The sequence below is a fragment of the Neopelma chrysocephalum genome, unplaced genomic scaffold, assembly GCF_003984885.1.
Source record: "Neopelma chrysocephalum unplaced genomic scaffold, ASM398488v2 Primary Assembly neopelma1_97390, whole genome shotgun sequence".
Lineage (NCBI taxonomy): Eukaryota > Metazoa > Chordata > Aves > Passeriformes > Pipridae > Neopelma > Neopelma chrysocephalum.
In genome coordinates, this window is record NW_020926031.1 from 1,863,817 (window position 1) to 1,884,324 (window position 20,508).

Below are 20,508 nucleotides of genomic sequence, written 5' to 3' on the forward strand. Positions count from 1 at the left end.
TCTTTTTTTTCCCTTGGTGGGTAGAAGCACCTGCCTTGCCCTCAGCCAGGGTCCCTGTGTCCCTGCACACTTGGTGCACCCACAGCGTTCAAGTAGTAACCATGGGAAGACAGAACAACTTATAAGCAAGTGAAACCGTAGATCAGAGTGCTAAGGGGACTAGGAACTAATCTGGTATTTTTTTAATTGATTAGATTTCAGCTGGAGTGGTCCCTTGGCATTTTAAACCTCCACACTTAATTATCTTGCTGCCAATCATTTCAGCTTAAACACCAAAGTTCCTCTTATACTGCTGTTCCCAGAAGGGTTTTCCCATCCCTGCACCTTGGTGTGTGACAGATCCCAACTTTGAACTGGGGAACCCCAAAAAGGTGCTGCAGTGTGCTTGGAGGAGGTGGTGGTACATCTGGATGTTGCATGGGCACAGCCCCCTGGGGCACATCTGTCCCTCTGAGGGGCATACCACTGTGGACAGAATCCAAGGAGACAGTTTCTAGGCTAAGGACACAGTGATGTTTTTATCTTCCTCATTTTGAGCCTTAAGACTCAGGGTGGGTATCAGTAACTACCTCAGCCAGTCCAAGGGCCACCCAGCCAGCACTAGGGGAAGCCCGTTAGTCCTGCCAGCCTCTTCTCAAGGGTGCTCAGCACACCTGCAGCCCACAGCGTGGAGAACTCCCGATTTGCAGCTGGTACCTGCAAGGTAAGAGCCCTTTGTAACAATGTCTTGCACAAGTGTAGCTCAACACTGGTACACTGTTGGTGCCCACTGCAGCCTGTGGGAAGGAGTTGCATGATTAAATGGCAAGCTGGGTGAAGAAATAGCTTCCAGCCACCTCCCAGCTTGAGCAGCAAAAGCCAAGCACCACTCTAGGTCCCCCTCTTGTGCTTCTCTGTGTGTAACTGTGAAATATTTGTGGCACGTACTTGCTGGAGGCAGGACCCACATCCCCCCTCACCCTGCCCCATAACAGAGAGCTGTGCTCAGGCTCCTGAGGGCCCCCAAGGCACAGCTCTGCTCCCTGCCAGGGATAGCTGCTAGTGGGGAGCAGGCTTGACTCGCAGCCAGCCTTCCCAGGCACGATGACATCTCCTCTCCGAGGGTTTCCATTGCATTACATGATTAATTAGCTGATTAACAAGATGTTGTTGCAGAAGAATCTGTTCTCTGGACACCAGCTCAGGCAAACACCATCCTCTGTGCTAATGAAACTCTTCTGTTCCATGCAGGCATGCACTAATTTAAACAACAACATGCAAATGAAGAACAATACAGTGAGTAATCTGGAGCTCTTAAATGAATTAGCTACAGTCTTGCCCAGGCAGTCTCCAAGGAGAGAAAAGAAAGCAGGAAGACAGATAGCTCTGGTGGGCCTGGAGCCACAGGTCACAGGTGTGGGGGGCTCAGAAGGTGACTGCTGCCCTGTCTGCTCCTGTCCTGCAGAAGGAGGGAGGGCATCAAGCCTAGGCTACAGGCACCAGAGGAAGATGGATGTAGCTCCAGCTGACTGAACATGGTCAGGAGGTGCTGCTGGAGACACCTGTCTCATAGGCCAGGCTGTGAGCTCCCCTGTGGCAGGATTAGAGCAGCAGCACCTGAACATGGTCCTGGGGCTCAAGGGTCCAAGTGAGAGCCCTGGGTGGGAAAGCATGAAGGGGACAATACTCCTGACAAGGCAGGACTAATATCAGTACAAGAGCACCTCCTCCATCTCCAGGCTTTTAAAAGGATCTTGAAAAAAAACAGAAAGACAGCACATAAGAAAGCCACAAAACTGGATTTGCAGCCTCCAGGAAGAAGCCTGCAGTAAGAAGCTGAACAAGCACAATCCCTTTAGCTTATTAGAGAACTGAGAAGCGTTGCAATTCCAGCATGTAAGCTGCCACAAGAGGAAATTACAAAGAGTTGAAGGCTTTTTAATATGGAAGAGGAAAGGAGTTCCTTGTAGTGCAAGCAATGGGACCCGTACCCACTACCCTCAGCTCATTCTCTTCAGCACACTTTGGCCAAACAGCATCTTTTGGGCTCAGTGCAGATGTAGCCGGGCCAAACAAGATGCTCAGTCCAATGTGAGAGGGCTGGGCAGCTAAAAAGGTCCATGATTATTTGTGCTGCTCAGATCTAGCTGGCAGAAGGTGGTCAGAGCAGAGGAAAGGGCTTCTCATCTCTTACAGGTAAGAGAAATGGCAAGACACAGAGGTTTGCTGTAGCAGTTTTCCATCCAGTTTGATGAAATTTGCAGTGAACTGTTTCTGCCCCACTATCAGGCACGGCTGATATGGGAAAAGCTGAGGCAGGAGAGAAAACACTGGCAGCCAAATGGCAGACACTTTCCCCATGGCACAGATTCCCTGGCCACGGTTTTAGGCAGAAGATCCTGCCAAGACGGAGTTTGTAAAAGAAAGCTGGATGTAAGCATAGGACTTCACCCTCTCTGGTTTCATTCTTTGGCCAACTCCATGCCCCAGCCACAGCGGGCATGTGTGCCAGAAGGGCACAGGCACTGCCTCGCTGCTCTGTGCCACAGGACTGCTTCTGGCAGCTCCCAGGCAAGCCCAGTGTGGGAGAGAGGGCCCTGGCTCCAGGTCCCAGGCTGATGCTGGTGTGAGCCCCGTGGGATTCAGTGCTGCAGCAGCAGCAGGACCCACTGCACCAAGACAGCAGGCAGAGCATGGGTGTGCACAGCTCTGAAGAGAAGGACAGGAGGAATCTGGGCTGGGTAGGAACAGTGGGTATTTATCAATATAGATAATTCTTTACACATTACTTGCTCTCACACACCCCCCTATATCTGCACCAGGCAAACCAGCACTTCCTCCAGGCACAGGAAAGCATGGCTTGGGTCATCAGTCCATAATATGCTGGAGTGGCCTCCCAGGGAGTCTTAAACAAACGCAGGTCACCTTCTGCAGAGGAGTCCTGGCTGCTCCACGCATGAATCCCCCATCCTCCAGAGGCCACAGAGTGTTGTCTGTCCTTGGGTAGGGGCAGGTCAGGCAACTGAGGCTCTTCAGGAGCGCTGGGACTTCACACGGTTCCTGCGGCCGGCTTTGGCCCCACGCTGAGCTCCCTTCATAAGGCCCTTGAACTGGCCCTGCATTTTTGCCCGCTTCCTAGAGGGAGCAAGGAGCAGGAGACTGGGTTGATGCAGGCACTGGGCACACCTAATGCACAGGCATGCTCCAGGCTCTGCAAGGAGTGGCACAGGGAGCTCCCAAACCCACCAAAAAACCATAGCAACAAAAAGCAAACCCATTTCCACCCCTGTGCCCTTCCTGATTAGCCTCACCTTCTGTTGAGTTTAGCTCTGTTCAGGGGGATGTAGGCATAGGGGTCGAGCTGGCCCTTCTTCTTCACGTCGCCTTTACCTTTCTGTGGGAGACAGTGACGTGAGAAGATGCAGCACCAAGGGAGATGCAAACACCCTGTTCTGGTGCAACCCTGCCACCTGGCCATCCCAAAGACTTGCAGTGGGGTGCCAGCTGAGCTATCATCACTCATATGATGCTACAGACACCTGCTTTGAGCATTGAGCAGGAACTGTCCACAGCAAGGGCAGTAGAGGAACTCCAAGATGGGTTGGCAATGTTCGGAGATACTGAGTGTCTGGCAACTCCTCTTGCAGTAGAGATCCCCTTCCAGCCTTGGTGCTACAGAACCAGACTCCCAACAAACAAATGGTGCTTCCTGCCACAGCAAAGCCCCAGGTATCCCCCCACCCAAACCCTGCAACCCCCTGGGTCCCTCACCTTGGATCTGTACTCTGCACCGAAGGCTGGCTCCTTTTTCAGTGGACGGTGGATCCCAGAGCCTCCAGCTAGAAAACAGAGAATGTGTTGGAAGGGGGTCTCAGGGCTCCCCCTGCTCAGCTCCAGGCTGCAGAAGGTGTTCCTGTTTTTGCCTCCAGCTCTTGGGTGTGAGGTCACCAGAGAGGAGTGGCCATTTCCCACAAGCAAAGATCTCTGGAGAGATGGGCAGAGAACTGTCTGAGATTAACAAAGGCAAATGCAAGGTCCTGCACTTGGGGAGGAGTAACCCCAGGCACCAGTTCAGGCTCTGTAGAGAAGGACCCGGGGGTCTTGGTGGAAAACAAGCTGTCCATGAGCCGGCAGCATGTCCTTGTGGCCAAGAAGACCAGTGGTATCCTGGGGTACATAAGGTCGAGGGAGGTGATCCTGCCCCTCTACTCTGCCCTAGTGAGGCCTCATCTGGAGTGCTGTGTTGAGTTCTGGGCTCTTCAGTACGAGAGACATGGAGCTCATGGAGAGGGTCCAGCGGATGGTTAAGGGACTGGAGCATCTCTCTTGTGAGGAAAGGCTGAGAGAGCTGGGCCTGTTCAGCCCGGAGAAGAAATGTCTGAGAGGGGACCTCATCATTGTCTCTAAGTATCTGAATGGTGGGTGTCAAGAGGATGGTGCCAGACTTTTCTCAGTGGTGCCAAGCAATAGGACAAGAGACAATAGGCAGAAACTGATGCACAGAAGTTCCACCTGAATATGAGGAAGAACTTCTTCACTGTGTGAGTGACTGAGCACTGGAACAGATTGCCCAGAGAGGTTGTGGAGTCTCCCTCACTGGAGATATTCCAGAACCGTGTGGATGCAATGCTGTGCAATGTGCTCGAGGACGACCCTGTTTGAGCAGGGAGGTTGGACTGGATGACACAGTGGTCCCTTCCAACCCAACCCATTCTGTGATCTCTGCTCTAATTGTCCTGCAGCAACACAGCAAAATGGGTATGTAATTCTGGCCCTCTGGGCCAGACTGGGCACAGGCAGAGAACTTACCTCTGTACTGAGAGTAGGTTCCAGCCTCGGCTTCCTCATCATCTGGCTCCTCTCTGAACCGACGCTTCTGGTTTTTCTTCTGCAGAAGCAAGCAGCAGGGACCCTGCAGCTGGCTTGTCCTTACAGTTCTGCCTTCCCACATACCCCCAACCTCCTGCTTCCTCCCATGGGCACCCAGCGACCTTCCAGACAGCACATCCCTACCCCAGACAACCTCCTGCACCCCTCCAAGCAGCTGATGCTTGCCTGGTGTCACCACTAGCCTCTCGGGCACAGCTGCAGCTGCCATGGCACAGGCAGTGGTTTGGCACAGCCGAGTTCCCCAGCATCTCCTCAGGACCACAAGCCCTGTACTCACACTGCGGAGACCCACATCTTGCAGCACATCTGCCATCTCCTCGTCTGCTCCTATAGTACAGGACAAGAGGGTCAGTGCAGGATACAGGCACTGACCTGGTATCCGGAAGAGCCCCAGTACCATGCCAGCCCCTGGAGGGGGTTGCAGTAGCAGGGTCCCCTACTAAATCAGTACTGGTGGCTGTGACCCCTCCAACTCCCTCCTGATGATGGAGGGGGCTGTCTCTCCTGGGTAGTGGCCCAGAGGAGACCCACTGGGTGTGACACAAGACTGTACACACTCCTGCCACCTTCACCCATATGCCCCCAAAATCCCACATGCAGATGGCAGGAAGAAAACCATTCAGAAGTCCAGAACAAGTCTAGTGTGGCCCCTGACAGCCCAGGCAGTACCTTTGGCTTCATCATCATCCATCTCCTCCTCCTCTTCATGGATGATCAGGCGTCCGTCCTCAGACATCTGGAAGTCGTGGCTCACTCCTCTGGACCGCTTGGGGCCTGGCTTGGTGGCTGCTCATAGAGGGAGGGGTCAGGGCCTGGGGAAGGACCCACTCCTGGGGGCAGCTGTGCCCCCAGGACCCCTGTGCATCATGTCAGCCCCTGCCCCATCTATCCCACCTCAGCCCTGTTAGAAGCTTCACTCCTTACCCAGCACTCGCTGGGACACATTGGGGTCCAGGAAGTTGAGGGGCTCATCCTCTTCCCCTTCCTTCAGCCAGGCCTGGCCCTTTTGCCGTGCTTGCTTTCTCCACTCCTTACTCCGATGCCGTTCCTCCTCTTCCTCCTCCTCATCCTCCGAGTCAGCCAGGATCTCCTCCATGCTGTCAAAACACAGAGAGGATGATGGAAACGGAACGAGCCCAGGGGTGCACCCTGCCCTGCAACACACAGCGGCCTCAGAGATGTCTCCAGCATCTCTAGAGGCACCAGCTGAGCAGATCCAGCACCAAGCTCTCCATGAGGGCTGCTCCTCTTCACCCCGGCCTATCTTCACCTGTCTCCTCTGGGCTGTGCTGGTGGTGCCTCCTCCTCATCCGTCTCTGCAGCCGCCCGCTTCAGGGTGCGCTGCTTGCGGTTCCGGGCTTCTGCCTTGCGGATGTTCACCAGCACCTTATGGTACTCAGGTGGCAGCAGCCCCTTCACCAGCTCGAAGCTGAGGGGCACACAAAGAGCAGTGAGCACCCACCTTCTCCTGCACCGCTTCCCAGAGAGCTTCCTCACCACCCCAGGAGACCCTGGCTTACCCGAACTTGCGGATGAACTTGATGAAGAGGTTTCGCAGCTTCATACGAAAGTGGCGTCTCATGTCATCTGAAAGGTTCCCCACGGCCTCCAGCTGCCAGGACAGAGACCCTCAAGACCCAAGCACCCTTGCCTTGGGCATCCAGCCTCCCACCCTTCACCTGCATGGCCCCCTTGCTCACCCTGCTGCCATTGCCCCATGCCCACTCCAGGCAGGGTCATGGGGAGGTCTCCCTGCTTGGCAGGGCTGGTTCACGGAAGTTCTCTGACATGTCCATGCCAGCATTCAGGAGAGAGACCTCCCCACTGCCATCTCAGCCACTGAGATCAAGGTTGTTCCCTTGGCTCCCGAGCAGAAGCAGGGTGCAGCTGGAGATGCCCCCAGCTGCCCAGGGCAGCCCCAGCTCTGCCCTGCCACCCTCCTCAAGGCACCCCGTGTGGGATCTCACCATTGCCTGCACATGCTTGGCCAGCAGCTTGGTGTCCACCAGCAGTAGTGTGACCTTGAGGAAGCCCAGGGCCGCCTTCACCACATCCCGTGTGCGGGAGGCCAACAGCAAGCAGATGTTCTGCAGGAGCTGCTCCACCACACTGAATTCCAGGTGATCTGCAACCATGGTGGGACTCAGCCATAGCTGGCCTGCTTCCAGCACCTGCCTCTGCTAGAGTGCTCTGCCTCTTCCCCCCAGCCCCCTGCTTACCTTTGAACTCAAAGAACAGGCGGGTCAATGCCAGCACGGTGCAGCTGATCATGGTGACTGAGCCAGTGAGCCCCACATAGATCAGGAGCAGGAACCGCTGCATGGCCTCTGCAAGAGGGGGATGACTCAAGCTCCAATTCACTCTGTGACCAGCAGCATCCCTGGACCATTTCAGTGGGATGCTGGGCATGGGTCTGATACCCCTGGGGCCAGAGCAGCCGTGGGGCTGAGCAAATGGAACAGGAGCTCACCTTCAGGGTTGGGCCCAAAGCGGATGAAGGCATGCCCCATCTCCACAAGCAGCATGAAGGCATTCTTGCGGGCCCCCACTGAGACCTCCTTGGTGCACAGGATGACCTGCAGGCACACAGGCATGTCACACCACTAAAGCCACCACCACAGCCAGAAACAGTTGGGCGCTTCCAAGGACCGTGCTCACCTCTGGGACCAGGGCAGTGACGAAAGGCTCGTGCTCTGCAGAAAGCTGCTTCACGATGTGTAACAGGCATTTCAGCCGAGGCTGGGGAAAGAAACAGCCCAGCACCATTACACCCAGGGATACACAGATGGCTACCCCTACCATCCACTCCATCCCCTCCCTCCCAGCAGAGGCTGATCTCCACCACTGCAGCCCTTGCTCTCACCCTCTTGGCTGGGGATGCTGCGCTCTTGAGCGAGTCCAGCAGCGCTGTCTGCAGGTCCTGCAGATGGGAGCGGACAAAGGCCTGGCAGGGAGCGTGGGGAGCGGCGCACACCTCCTCCAGCACACGGTATGCCTTCTTCTGCACGCTGCGCTCTTTGCTCTGCAAGGACAGCCAACACGCTCCCACTGTAAAGGCAGCCCCTCACCACAGTGTCTGAAGGGACCCCTGCAGTACCGCACGCCACCCAGCAGAGACTACGGCAGCTGTTCAGCCCCACAAAAAGTGAGTCCAAGCTGGCAGCAAACACAAGGTTCCCCACCACACCCCCTGCACCTGTCAGGGCTGGGGACCAACTGACCTGGAGGGAAGGCTGGATGGTGCGGTACAGGTTGTCCAGGGACTGCTCATCAGCGTAGGGTGCCATTGCCACTACCAGATCCAGGATGGAGAGTCTGCAGCAGACGAGGACACGCAGGTGATTAACTCCAGCATCGCTAACAGTGCCCGACCAATCTGGCACTCTGGCTCTGAGTCTCATCAAATGTACAAGAGTGGCAAAGCCCACACAGGACAGTGCCCTAGCTCTGCTCACCAGGAGCATGCCAGGAGTTTTACCCTTTAGCATCAGCCCCCGGGCATTACCTGGCAAACTCGGAGCTCTCAGGACTGGTCAGCTTCGCACTGGCTTTCTCCAGGAACCCACACACCAACTGCAGGGCAGGCACACAGAGCAGGATCAGAACTGACCAAAGAATGCTTTTACAAGAGTTTGCAACATACCGGACAAACACTTTGCCACAGGATTTTGTGGAGACAAGAAGCACCAGCAGGTCCAAAAAGAGATGGATAAATTGCAAAAGAGTTTGTGCATGATGCACCAGATGTGACTGCAAAATTGGGAAAACCCAGACCTTTGGCTGGAAAGGGCTCCCTTCCCACAATGGCAGGAAGGACTGCTCTCTGCTGAGTGTTTTTTTTTCTGTCCTCTCCAATAAGCCCTACCAGACTGGATCTGGCTGGGAGATGCTGGCTCAAGCCAGCACAGCTTGTCCCACTGCCCGAGGGCCCCCTCACCTGGGGGTCGGTGATGGTCAGGTAAGCACGGACAGTGTCCAGCACGGAGCGGCGCTGAGCACTGCTGCCCCCATCCTCCTCAGGCTGGCTGTACACGTTGAACAGGATGGGCAGGAAATTTTTGGCAAAGCGACCCACTTCTGCCTGCTCCGCATCTAGGGAGAGGATGACAGAGAGGTATAGATCAGCATGTCCCTTCTCTGCGTCACTGCAGGGCACAGGGACCCACCAGGAGGGTTCATGTCCCCCCGACCTGTCTCGCAGCCTTTGTGGATGAGGGTGCGCAAGGCCTGGCACACGGTGGGGCGGAGGTCTGGGCGCTCACTGATGGCCATGCCCAGGGTGCGGGCCAGCCCCTTGAAGGCCCCCAGCACATCTGTGGGGTGGGTGCAGAAGCCAGGCAGCAGAGTCCAGACCTGGAAGGCAAAGGCGGGAGACCAGCAGTCTTCACCAAGTCACAGCTACCCAGCCTGGCATGGGTTGATCATAGCAGTCCTCCTGGGCATTCCTTGTTACCTGCCACTGCAGCGTGTCGTAGAGCTTGGCCTCCACACTCTTCCCAGCCTGTGTAAACTCCTGGGCTACAGAAGAGAAAGAGAGATGAGCGGAACAGCAGATGTTGCAAAGCCCTACTACACTCCAGGGAAGGGAAGGGAGGTCCCACAGAACACCCTGGCCTGCTGGGTGTGCCACTCTGCTCACCTCTGTTTTTCAGGGCGGCTGCCAAGGGCAAGAAGTAGCTGGTGAAGAAGCCGAGCCGCGTTCCCTGCACATAGTCCCGCAGCACCGGCAGGAGCCAGCTGCGGGGGAAATCCAGTGTCTCCCTGGGGGAGGGAAGGCATGGGTCAGGAGAGCACAGGGCACTGCTGGCATCAGCCCCTGGACACTGGGCACTTCCACCCAGTCCCAAAGCTGGGCACAGGTAGGCTCGGCAGCCAAACACCTCCAGCACTGCATGAGGACTGAACAGGAGTGTAATGAACAGCTGCAAAATTGCTACCCTGTGACTATACTCACTCCTTGCCGTCAATCTCCAGGGGCACAACTTCCAGCAGCACCTCGGGGCCCATGGTGCTCACCGCAGCCCCCACTGCCTGGTCCACTTCAGCGGTGTAGGGAAAGTGTGGGGAGAGACGCAGGTCACACAGCGACCGGAGACACTGCCGGGACAGGGCGGGACAGTCTCAGAGGAGCCATGGGGGCAGGTCTGGCACATGTCACTCACTATGTCTTCCCAGGGATGCCAACTGCCCTGCACGTCCCTGTGCTGAGTCCCAGAGCTGTGTATGCTCTGCCCACATATGGGCAGGACAGCGGGCACTAGCACGGCCCTGCTCCACAGCTGGAGGGGGCAACACAGCCTGGACAGCAGCGCAGCCACCCCACCCTGCCTCTGTGAATGAGCCTGTGCTCTCCCAGACTGGCTCACCTTTCTCATGATGGGATGGCACTGCTTCCCACATGTCTCGAAGAAGACCTCCAGCACCCGTAGCACCTCATCCCACGCAGCATGGAAACGGTATGTCAGCCCTTCCTCCACTGATCTGGGGAGAAGAGAGCAGACGGTCATGCTGGTAGTGATCAGGGTGCCCACCAGGCCTGCCAGACCCCATTGGGGACCAGGCAGATACTGGTCAGAGCTCAGCCAATCTCATGGGGACAGCCCCTCCCACACCACCGCTCCTCACTTGAACATCTTGCACAAGTAGGCAGCAGGGGCTGGGGCAGATGCAGAGACAGTGCCCAGGTCCTCCATGTGGGGAGCAATGCACTCACTCAGGAGGGTCTGCAAGGGCAAACAGGGAGAATGGGACAGCCGTGGACCATGGAGCCCTCAGCCCAGCAGACACAGAGGGGCACACCACTCCCAAACCCCTCAGCAGAGCCCCCCACAAGATACAGGGCAGCCAAATGAGCAGAGGTGCCTGCATATGGTACCTCCAGGGTCTGCGCCGCTGCCGACACCACCTGGGAGTGTGAGGAGAGGAAGCAGTTCATGGCAGCAGAGAAGAGCCGGGGCAGGTGAGCCCAGCACAAGTCCTTCTGCAGCCTGGAGAGGAAACAGGGCAGGTGAGAGACCAAGCAGCTGCCTCTCCCCCTGCCCAGCCATGGCCCCTGCCCGCACCTGCCCAGGTTGATGTGTGCCCGCTCCATGGTGGACAGCCAGGTCAGCAGCGGCTGCAGGTCACTCGTGCTGGGCACGTAGTCATAGAGGGCCTGGGGAAGCAGAAGATAGGTGGGTGGCATGGCACTGCCAGTTCTGTACCCCCTCTCACTGGCACTCCACACTCACAGTGATGATCTGGGCGTTGAGCTCGGCCGGCAGGCAGGCCACGCTGGCCTGGGCGCTGAACAGGCTGTGGAAGGCTTGCATGGCACACGCTGTCACCAGCTGCAAAGGACACGATGTCAGGAGAGGGCCTCTGCTTTGCACCCACTGTCCCCCCACTCCAAAGCAGGCTCTGCCCTGGGAAACCCAGCACTGCTGCAACTATGACCCATGTACACAGCCTCTCTCTTCCACAGCAGTCAGGCCAGCAAAGACCAGCTGCCCTGGGCTCCTCCGTGTTTGCATCCAGCATTTCCACACTCCCAGTGGGCAGCCAAGGGAGTTTGATCCCTTCCAGAGTGCAGCCAATGAGGAAACGGTCTGCCCTTGCTATCCCTGGAGCAGCAATACTCACCACGTGGCTGAGGGTCATGACACGGAGCAAGGTCTCGCAGCAGGTCTTCACCATGGCCGCAGGGAAGCAGGGCAGTACGTCCCGCAACAGGGCAAGGACATGCAGGGTAGTGGTGGCCTCCTTGGCACCTGCAGGAGCAGAGCAACCTCTGAGCCTGTGGCACCCCATGGCAAAGCCCCTGTGACAACGCTGGGGCTGACCCACAGAGCCAGGGTGAACACTCCCCTGACTCCTGAGAGGAGCAGAGCTGACAACTGAATAGCTGAGGACCCTTGAAAACACTTCAGGTGCCCCAGAGGTGTCTCAGACACTCCCCAGCAATCCAGGATGCTGCACCTTCCCCTCTTCCCTTCAAGTCCTTATTCTACCACAGTGGCAGAGTCCCCCAAACTCAGCTGCAAACCCCAAGCTCCAGTGCCCCACACCTCCAGCTTTTTCAATCTCCTGCACACAGAACTTGGCAGTGGAGGGTGCCGCGGGGTGACTCTCAGGGGCTGCATCGCCAAACATGAACTCACTGCCCCTCAGGACAGAGCACACGCCGTACTGTGCTGCTTTCCGCACCTGGGGGAAGAAGAACCCAGGTGACTACAGGCTATAGACCTGGGAGGCAGAGCCAGCCCCAGAAACATGATCCAAAAGCAGTGTCATCTTCTGCCAGGGGCACTGGGCTCTCACCTTAGGCTTAGTATGGACACAGAAACTCAGCAAGCCATGATAGACCTGGAGGGTGACAGGGTAGCTCCAGGCTGCCAGGTCCTGCTTCCGCAGCAGCGTGGCCAGGCAAGAGAGAACCTATGACAAGACAGCAGCAGGGGTGTTAGCATCGCTCCACAGAGAAACCCCTGCTCACTGCAAGGGCCTCAGGCCGAGCATCTGGCACCACCCTACAGCAGCAGCCTTGACCCCAGCTCTCAGCAGACTCTGGGCAGAGCTGACACAGCTGGCTGCCCCTTGGCTACTCACCCAACGTAGGGCAGAGGTGGAACTGCTGCAGGCCTGGGAGGACACGATACTCATGAAGGCTTTTGAGGCGTCTGAGAACTTTTTAATAAGAACAGGGCTTGGGACCCTGCCAGGAGAAGGAAGCATGTCGGTGGGGTGAGGAGCAGACAGCTAGTGGCAGTTACATAGAGAACTGCATCACCAGCTTGCCTTGGTTGGGTCCTTTCCCCAGCCTGGGGAGGGAGGACAGCACCAGTCCCTCTTTCAAGATGGGGTCTGTAGCTCTCCCTGCTCCTCTGTCAGCCACTCACCGCTTTAGGACAAGGTTAAGCAGGTAGGCGACAGCAGACAGTGACTCAGGGGACTCCACTGCCTCCAGTGTGGTCATCTGGGAACAGAGGATGGGTAAGCAAGGGGGATTGATGATTCACATCAGGCCAACTCTTGGGGAGGGGGCAGAGAAACCAGGAGCAGCCGAACAGCATCTCTGCTGAAGAAAGACACCTGGGGCCTTGGCTACCAGCACAGAACCTTCCTCCACCAACCCTCCTGAGAGCCCACCCTTGCTGCCAACAGCAGCTCCCCCCATGCCTCCTCCCCATGGCCATCACTCACCAGTGCAGCAAAGTACTCGGTCTCGCTCTCCTTGCCCCCGCGGGAGCGGATCACCTCCGTCACAGCCGCCAGCACGGCGCAGATCTGTGAGAAGCAACCACGGCAGGTCAGTGCTCTTTGGCCTCACACCCAGGGGGGCCACCCTTACCAGACACCCCCTTCCCCAGCCCTGTCCCTACCTCTTTGTGAGCAGCGGAGTTGGACTCCCAGAAGCGCTGCACCTTGCTGAAGGTGACGTTGGTACAGTCGCTCAGCCCACTCAGGAAGGTGCCAGAGGACTTTTCCGTGGCCACCTCCACAGTGTCATCCCCCTCCATGTGGAGCTGAGCGCTGTCGCTTGCCCGCCCCAGGCGCAGGGACCCCGACTGCAGCTCATTGTGCAGCTTCACCGCATCCACCGTCAAGTTGCTTTTCTCTGTGGTGGTGAGACATGTCAGACCTGCAAAGTCATGTTGCTCCACACCACCCTGAAACCCCCCATGCTCCCCTCCTCTCTCCTCCCAGGCAGACTGGCTTGGCTAGAGCTCATCTCCAGCATGAGACACCAGTGCCCCTTCACCCCAATGGGAGAAAGCACAGTAATAACTAGAAAGAGCTCCTCATTCCTGTGAAAACAAACCAGAGCACAGTCCAGCTGCCTCCTGTGATGGAGGAGAGCATCATGTCTACACAAACATGTCCTGATGTGCCAAGGCTTTAACGCTGAGGTGTTTCTTGTACTCTGCCCTACACATCTTCCACACGGAGCCATGGCAATCAGACAAGCTGGACACACACTACATGTTCCTCTGAGTAACAGATTGCAGCCAGCTGCAAGAGGATAGTACGTGCTGCAAGACTTGTTTCTTCATGTGCAGGAGAAAGATCTTGGCCAGTAGCAGCCAGGGCTCTCGCAGCGCCTGGCAGATTTTGGTTTGCTTTCCCCATCATGAACGGAAATCACGTCACTCACCGCACTAGACGCCACACCAACACTTACAGGTGTGGCCAGGAGCTTTGGGGAGCCTCTGAGAGTGACAGGCGATGCAGCATGCGGTGCCCCGTTCCGCCCCTCAGGCCCGGCGCCACAGTGACGGTAACGAGAACACACTCGTGTCCTCCTCCCCGGTTTGCTGCCTCCGCCTCCCCAAGGACTGTCAGCGCCTCTGGGCCCTTCGGTCCCCGCCCCGGCTCTCGGAGGACCCCATGCTCATCCCGCAGCCCCCCCGCGCCTCTGCACGCCGCCGGGGAGAGCCGGGCACAGGTGGGGAGCTCCCCGCCCCGGGGTCCAGTCACCCCGCCCGCCCCTGTGCTCACCTGCGGGCCGGCTGCAGAAGCGGCTCCGGGCGGCCAAGCGGTGCTGGCGGGTCTCGGGGTTGCAGTCGCTGCTGTGGCCCTTCCGCCACCGCTTAAGCTTGGCCGCGGCCCCCGAGCGGAGCCGCCCGCTCCGCGCCATGCTGGGCCCGGTTCCACGTGCGCCCGCTCTCCTCCCGCCCCTTCCGCTTCCGGCGCCTGCCGCCATCTTGAGTGAGGGCAGCCCTAAGGGCAAGCCACCTCCCAGCGGGGCGGGCGGAGGGCGGTGACGGGGCTGGGATGGGAGACCTGCCGGGCGCGGGGGCAGCCGCCGGCAGCAGCCTGTCAGACACCCCCGTGCCGGGGCCGCGCTCCTGTGGAACCGTCCAGAGCGCGCCTGTAGCCGCGGACGAGCGGCCGCGACGCGTTACGCATTACCGAGCATGCATTACGTCACGGTGACGTCACGCCCTGAAGGTCGCGCCGCCCTTCGCGGCCGCGCCATGCGCTACGTGCGCCTCCGACCGGCACCGGCTCTGCGCATGCGCTCCCCCCCGCGGCACCGCGCGGGGCGGGGCGGGGCAGCGCGGGGGCGTTATTTGCGCGTGGCAGCGGCGCGAGGAGCAACGTGCGCCGGTCCCTCAGCCCGCCATGGCCGCCGCGTACCGGCTCGTCCTCGTCCGCCACGGCGAGAGCGCCTGGAACCTCGAGAACCGCTTCAGCGGCTGGTACGACGCCGACCTCAGCCCCGCCGGGCAGCAAGAGGCGCGGCGCGGTGGCGAAGCCCTCCGAGGTACCGGTGACCGGTAAATGGAAGGGGGGAAGGAGGGAGGGGGAGTCGGCCAAGGCGGGAGTCGCGGAGGTGAGGGGGGGAGGGTGGGTTGCGGTCTGGTGCGACCGCCTCGAACCTAATGGGGCGGGTCTGAGGCTCTCTGATGCCCGGGAATGGCCTCCAGTGTGGGGTCGGCGTTTCGGTACCGCGGGGAGAGCCGCCGGTACCGCAAAGTGTTAGTTCTCCGATGCTGGTCGCGTCCTGACCGCCACCGGTTCCCGTAAGGGCGAGGGCGCGTCCGGTACCGGCGCGGCGAGGCCGCCGCCCTTGGCCTTTGACCGGTTGCATAAGGCCCGGCACTCACCTCCCCGGTCTTCCCCCCACTGCCATCCCCCGTCTTTTCTAGATGCCGGCTACGAGTTCGATATCTGCTTCACCTCGGTGCAGAAACGGGCCATCCGTACCCTCTGGACCGTCCTGGATGCCATTGATCAGATGTGGTTACCCGTTATCCGGACCTGGCGCCTGAACGAGAGGCACTATGGGGCTCTCACGGGTTTGAACAAGGCTGAGACAGCGGCGAAGCATGGGGAGGCGCAGGTGAAGATCTGGAGGCGCTCCTACGACATCCCTCCACCTCCCATGCAGTCTGACCACCCTTTCTACAGCACCATTGCAAAGGTAAGATTCATTGCTCTTTGTGCCTTTCAGGGAGGTTCTTGAGAGTCACCTGCATTGTGGTGGCCTGGCTTCCTCTATAGGGTCTCCTCTGTTTCTGCTGCAGTAGTGGGGCTGTTGTGTGTGGTGGTGGTTGGATTTGGGATGAGTTTGTCCTGCTCCCTCCTTGGGGAGTTGAACGCCTGGACATTGCATGAACAGATCCAAAGCAGAGAAGATAATACCTCTGTTAATCATTAGTGCCATGACCTATTCACAGATGCTTGATCTGGTCTCTTCATCCAGAGCAAGCAAGGTGTGACTTTCCCCATGAAGGGGTTCATGGCCCTGACTGTGGTTCATTGTAACCCCAGACATCAAAGGTTTTCTTGTTTCCAAGCCTGGCTTCACTTACATGTAGCAGATCCTCAGGTGGAGAATTTGGGGGAGGGACAAAAGCCTTGCCACCATCTTCCTGCACTGGGCTGCAGTGTGAGTGTGGCTGTTCTCCCAGGACCGTCGCTACGCTGACCTGACGGAGGACCAGCTGCCGACGTGCGAGAGCTTGAAGGACACCATTGCCCGGGCTCTGCCGTTCTGGAATGAGGAAATTGTCCCACAGATCAAAGAGGGCAAGCGAGTCCTTATTGCTGCCCATGGCAATAGCCTGCGTGGAATTGTCAAGCACCTGGAAGGTAGGTCAGCCCTGCAGAGGCATCATGGGGATCCCCCTGCTTCCCCAGCTGGCACTGCGGGCAGGGCCAGGAGTAATGGCACTGCTGTATTCACAGGCATGTCGGAGGAGGCCATCATGGAGCTGAACCTGCCCACTGGCATCCCCATCGTCTACGAGCTGGACAAGAACCTGAAACCTGTCAAGCCCATGCAGTTCCTGGGGGATGAGGAGACTGTGCGCAAGGCCATGGAGGCTGTTGCTGCTCAGGGCAAGGTTAAGAAGTGAGGGCAGGCAGCATGCCAGCACGTAGTAGAGCCCCCTGGCATCCCCAACCCCTCTGTTCACACCCCCCACAGTTGTAGGAACTCGGAGCTGCAGAGGATTAGGCCCATTCCCTCAGACCCGGCTCCCTTCTGCAGACAGCCTGGGGGCCAGGGTTGAGGGCTGTGTGAGCAGAGGTCTAGTGTTAAAGGGAGCCCTGGCTTTCCAGGCAGCACCTCTCCACGCTGAAGTCCCAGCCTTCAGACCCCGTCTGCAGGGGGACAGGCCGAGTGATCCCTTGCCATGCCAGGCTCCTCCTTTGCTTTGCTTCCCTGGCAGCTCGTGTCACCCAGTTACGGTAGTTTTGTCACTTGATTTAGTCCTCCTGGGAGCAGTGAGGCGAGTGCAGTGCAGGCAGTGACCAAGGTGGATACCTCGTCCCCTTGTGGGTGCATGGCACAGGGACTAGGGTGCCACTGGAAGGGTTGTGTTCCGGTGCCTGTAGTACAGCACCCCAGGGCAGTACTCGCGACTCTGGGCCCAGCTCTGCCAGCCCCTGCTTTAACTTATTGCCTTCAGACAAGGGTGAGGGAGGGAGCCTGTTGCCTGGAGGTCTGTGTCTGCCACTTTCTTCCCCCAGCTGATATCCATCCTAGTCCTGCTGGTGAAGCAGGTGCCGTTGTGTCCCATTCTACACATGTGTATGTGGCCTGTCACTGTGGCCTCCCCTTCTGCCAGCGCTGTGAGCCTGGGCTTGCATGGGGTCAGTGTTACTGTCCAACCATAGCAGCTGTCTTGTTCCAGTTCAATAAAGGAGTAATGCGCAATAATGAGGTGTCTGTGCATCCCTGGGCCACGTGAGGCTCCATGTTCCTGGTGCATGTGTGAGGCACAGATGCTGGGTGCAGATGGGGCTACGGAAGCTGTGCCGGGCTCAAGGAGCAAAGCACAGCTCCGCAATCCCTTCCCGAGGGTGACGCCCTCCCTGCAGTGGTTTTTCAGGCTCTGGGTGTGGCACACCCTCTGCCCCAGAGCAGGGCAGGGCACGTGTGCCCTGGGGAGATGGTGCACTGTGGGGTTATCGTGCACCAAGACAGGCTCTGCTCCAGGTTTTAGTCCAATGTGGGAAAACCAACTGGCAAGGCAAGTGCCTGCAGCCCGCACAGCCCAGCCACAAATGGGCTCTGTGCATTAGCCTCACTGCAGCAAAGGCACTGGGTCGCTCCCCTTCCCCAGCAGTGAACACATGCTTGCTCCTGGCTACAGTTCTGCGGAACCTGTTCCCTCAACAGCTCTGCTGTGGGAACCAAAGCAGTGTCGGCATGCTGCAGGCAGCACCAGCCACCCCCCAGGCTGTACTGAGCAAAGCACAGAGCTCTCAAAAAATATTTATTATCCAGAAGTAGAAAACCCATCCTGCCAGTGAGGGCCTGGCTGGACGTGCAGAGGAGGTGGGAGCCTTGGGGAGACTGTGCTCTGCCCCCACAGTCCCAGTGGTGCTACGTCTGCAGGAACTGGGGCTGCACCCGGGCCACCTTACGGAACTCCTTGGTGTGTGTCCGCGGGCACTGCATTTCACACCAGCTGATGGGCACCATCTGCACCCCTAGGAACAGCACGTGGTCTGGGTTTCCCCTTCCCAAAACTGCCTTCCTCCATATGGAGAGGGAAGCAGCCACAGCAGATGCCCCTTGGGCAGGGATGAGGCAGAACTGTCCCAGCCGGGGCCCTGCCTGTCCCATCCCTACCTGCTTCACTGCGTGCCACCACCACGCCCAGCTCGTTCTCGGCCGTGCTAAGCAGGTAGTTGGACTGTGCGTCCCCCAGGGAGATCTGGTCGGACAGGGGTTAAGGGAAAGACTTTCCCGAGGGGGCTCGAGCCAACCCACTGTCCCTGAGGGGGAAGGATACGACTTTGGCCAGGACGATGTCACTAGGGCGGAAGCTCTTGTACACTTCTACCTGCACAGGAGAGAGCAGGGAACACTGCACTGCACGGGGGCACCGTCAGCAGGAGGGATTGGGGCCCCCACCAGCAAAAAGCAGGGGCAGCTGCGGTAGTGCCTCACTGACCTTATCCTTCTCCGTGGCTCGGATATCTTCTCTCCTGAAAATGAGATGGAGGGATCTGAATGCCAAAGAGCAAAGGTGCCTTGACAGCTTGTGGCAGGAGCTGCCACAGCCTCCCTGGGCACTGGCCAAGACCTGCTGGACACCTGCCCAGTGCTCAGGGCAGAACTCCAGCCAGGACACTCAGCTGCACTGCTCACAACAGCCTTTCTCTCCCATGGAGGGTGGGGGATCCCAGCCTTCTCCCTACCGTATGGTCCCTCGGAAGGTGGATTTCAGTGGTGTGGAGCCAACATACAGGATGTGCACCTTGGCAAAGCGAGAGTTAATGCTGCAGACCTGCCCATGAGAAAAGGGGAAATCAGTGCCAGCACCCCAGTCTAGGCAGGGAAAGGGCAGGGAGCAGGCAGGATAGGGCTGCATGGGGAGCTCAGGTCTCACTCCACCTCCCTGTGACCAAGCAGTGGCGGGATACCTGGCAGTGAGTTGGGCAAGGAAGACGATACTTGGGCGACTCCAGGCACTCAAATAAGGCAGAGACCTGCTGTGACCCCAGTCCCTCTCCCCCTCCTCAGGAATGTAAGGAAACTAATCCCTGGTCTGTGCCAGCCTTTCTCTAAGCTGCCCCAGGCACTGACCTGCACACTCCCTGCCCCAGAAAGAGTTCTGGAAGGGAGAGCAAAGAAAAACCTCCCCTCAACCTCAGGGCAGGTGTCCCCCATGCCAGTATCAACTTTCTTTGTGAGCGAGGGAACCAAGGGAGGCCCTGGGCTGCCTCTGCCCTGCTAGGACTTGTATAGGGCGGACTAACGAGCCAAGGGCTCTTCATCCCGCCTCATCCATGTGCAAGAACAAAGCTCAACATGAGGCAGAGAGAGCCAAGGCAATTCATCACCGCAGCGCTCCGGAGCCCCACCTTGCATGTCACCACGGCCCCCACGTTGGGCAGGAGCTGGGACTCACTGTCTCTGACCACCGACACCACGGGCAGCTGCGGGGCAAGACACGAAGTCAGAATCACCGGCCGAACCCCGTCGCAGTCCAATTCCCCGCCAGAGCCTCGTCCTCGGCGAGGCTGTGCAGCCCGGGCGCACGGCAGCCAGCCCCGGCGAGGAGCAGCTGAGCCGCGGCCGCGCTCACCCCGCTGTCCTCGCTCCTCCGCTCCAGGCAGCCGGCCAGCGAGGAGAAGATGAAGCCGTGTCGGGTGTAGGTCCCGCTGCCAGCCGTGGCCTCCTCCGTGCTGCACAGCCGCTCACCTGCGAGACCGGGGCTCAGGGGCTGCCAGGGCATCTGGGCACCGCACCGCCCCGGGCACAGCGCCCGCTCCCAACCGGCCCAATGCTGGACATCCCCGGGGCAGCCCCCTCCCTAGTGCCTCCACTTGTACTACTCGCCCGGGCCACCACGTCCCCCTCCCCGGGCAGCCCCGGCCGCGGGAGCCCCGGGCCGCACTCACCAGGGATGCAGTACCGCGAGGGGGGCGCCATGTTCACTACCGGCAGGGCCTCCCCAGAAAGCCCTCACCTCATTGGTGACTGGCGGCAAGGCCGCGCTGTAAGCGGCGCGGCTATTGGTTCTCTCCTACTCAGCACGGAGCCCGGGCGCGCTGCCTGCTGGGGGCTGTAGTCCGGTGGCGGGGGAGACGCTCCCGACGTGCCGTGCGCGGGCGCTGCCCGTGGGCCGGCGGGGCCGGGCATGGAGGCGGCGGGTGGCGGGCGCCGGGCGGCGGCGGGTGCAGGTCGGCGGCGCC

The 20,508-nt window shown here is 58.9% G+C and overlaps 3 protein-coding genes across 4 annotated transcripts; 1 reads left to right on the top strand and 2 right to left on the bottom strand.

Moving 5' to 3' along the window:
• Positions 1-2,720: 2,720 nt before the first annotated feature.
• On the bottom strand, positions 2,721-14,840 carry RRP12 (ribosomal RNA processing 12 homolog). The gene is made up of 34 exons (XM_027672145.1): positions 14,347-14,840; positions 13,230-13,465; positions 13,051-13,134; positions 12,747-12,823; positions 12,457-12,562; positions 12,169-12,285; positions 11,916-12,054; positions 11,491-11,618; positions 11,100-11,198; positions 10,932-11,023; positions 10,745-10,856; positions 10,495-10,592; positions 10,236-10,350; positions 9,824-9,966; positions 9,509-9,630; positions 9,323-9,387; positions 9,060-9,222; positions 8,807-8,961; positions 8,375-8,442; positions 8,091-8,184; positions 7,733-7,891; positions 7,528-7,608; positions 7,340-7,445; positions 7,089-7,196; positions 6,837-6,994; positions 6,390-6,481; positions 6,140-6,298; positions 5,794-5,966; positions 5,539-5,655; positions 5,147-5,196; positions 4,789-4,867; positions 3,751-3,818; positions 3,291-3,373; positions 2,721-3,114 (listed from the first exon to the last, which is right to left on the bottom strand). Exons 1-34 carry the CDS (start codon positions 14,549-14,551, stop codon positions 3,012-3,014), a joined length of 3,954 nt encoding a protein of 1,317 aa, XP_027527946.1. The 5' UTR covers positions 14,552-14,840; the 3' UTR covers positions 2,721-3,011.
• A 75-nt stretch (positions 14,841-14,915) lies between these two features.
• On the top strand, positions 14,916-17,518 carry PGAM1 (phosphoglycerate mutase 1). The gene is made up of 4 exons (XM_027672146.1): positions 14,916-15,115; positions 15,501-15,775; positions 16,266-16,446; positions 16,543-17,518. The coding sequence occupies exons 1-4, from the start codon at positions 14,974-14,976 to the stop codon at positions 16,710-16,712; spliced, it is 768 nt and encodes a 255-aa protein (XP_027527947.1). The 5' UTR covers positions 14,916-14,973; the 3' UTR covers positions 16,713-17,518.
• A 542-nt stretch (positions 17,519-18,060) lies between these two features.
• EXOSC1 (exosome component 1) lies at positions 18,061-20,271 on the bottom strand. 2 transcript variants are annotated; one of them, XM_027672237.1, is made up of 8 exons: positions 20,215-20,271; positions 19,899-20,014; positions 19,675-19,749; positions 19,009-19,097; positions 18,762-18,795; positions 18,600-18,650; positions 18,437-18,521; positions 18,061-18,286 (listed from the first exon to the last, which is right to left on the bottom strand). In XM_027672237.1, the coding sequence occupies exons 1-8, from the start codon at positions 20,243-20,245 to the stop codon at positions 18,264-18,266; spliced, it is 504 nt and encodes a 167-aa protein (XP_027528038.1). In that variant the 5' UTR covers positions 20,246-20,271; the 3' UTR covers positions 18,061-18,263. The 2 variants fall into 2 exon arrangements, with proteins under 2 accessions (XP_027528038.1, XP_027528037.1); XM_027672236.1 differs by having other exon boundaries at positions 18,061-18,294.
• Positions 20,272-20,508: the final 237 nt, after the last annotated feature.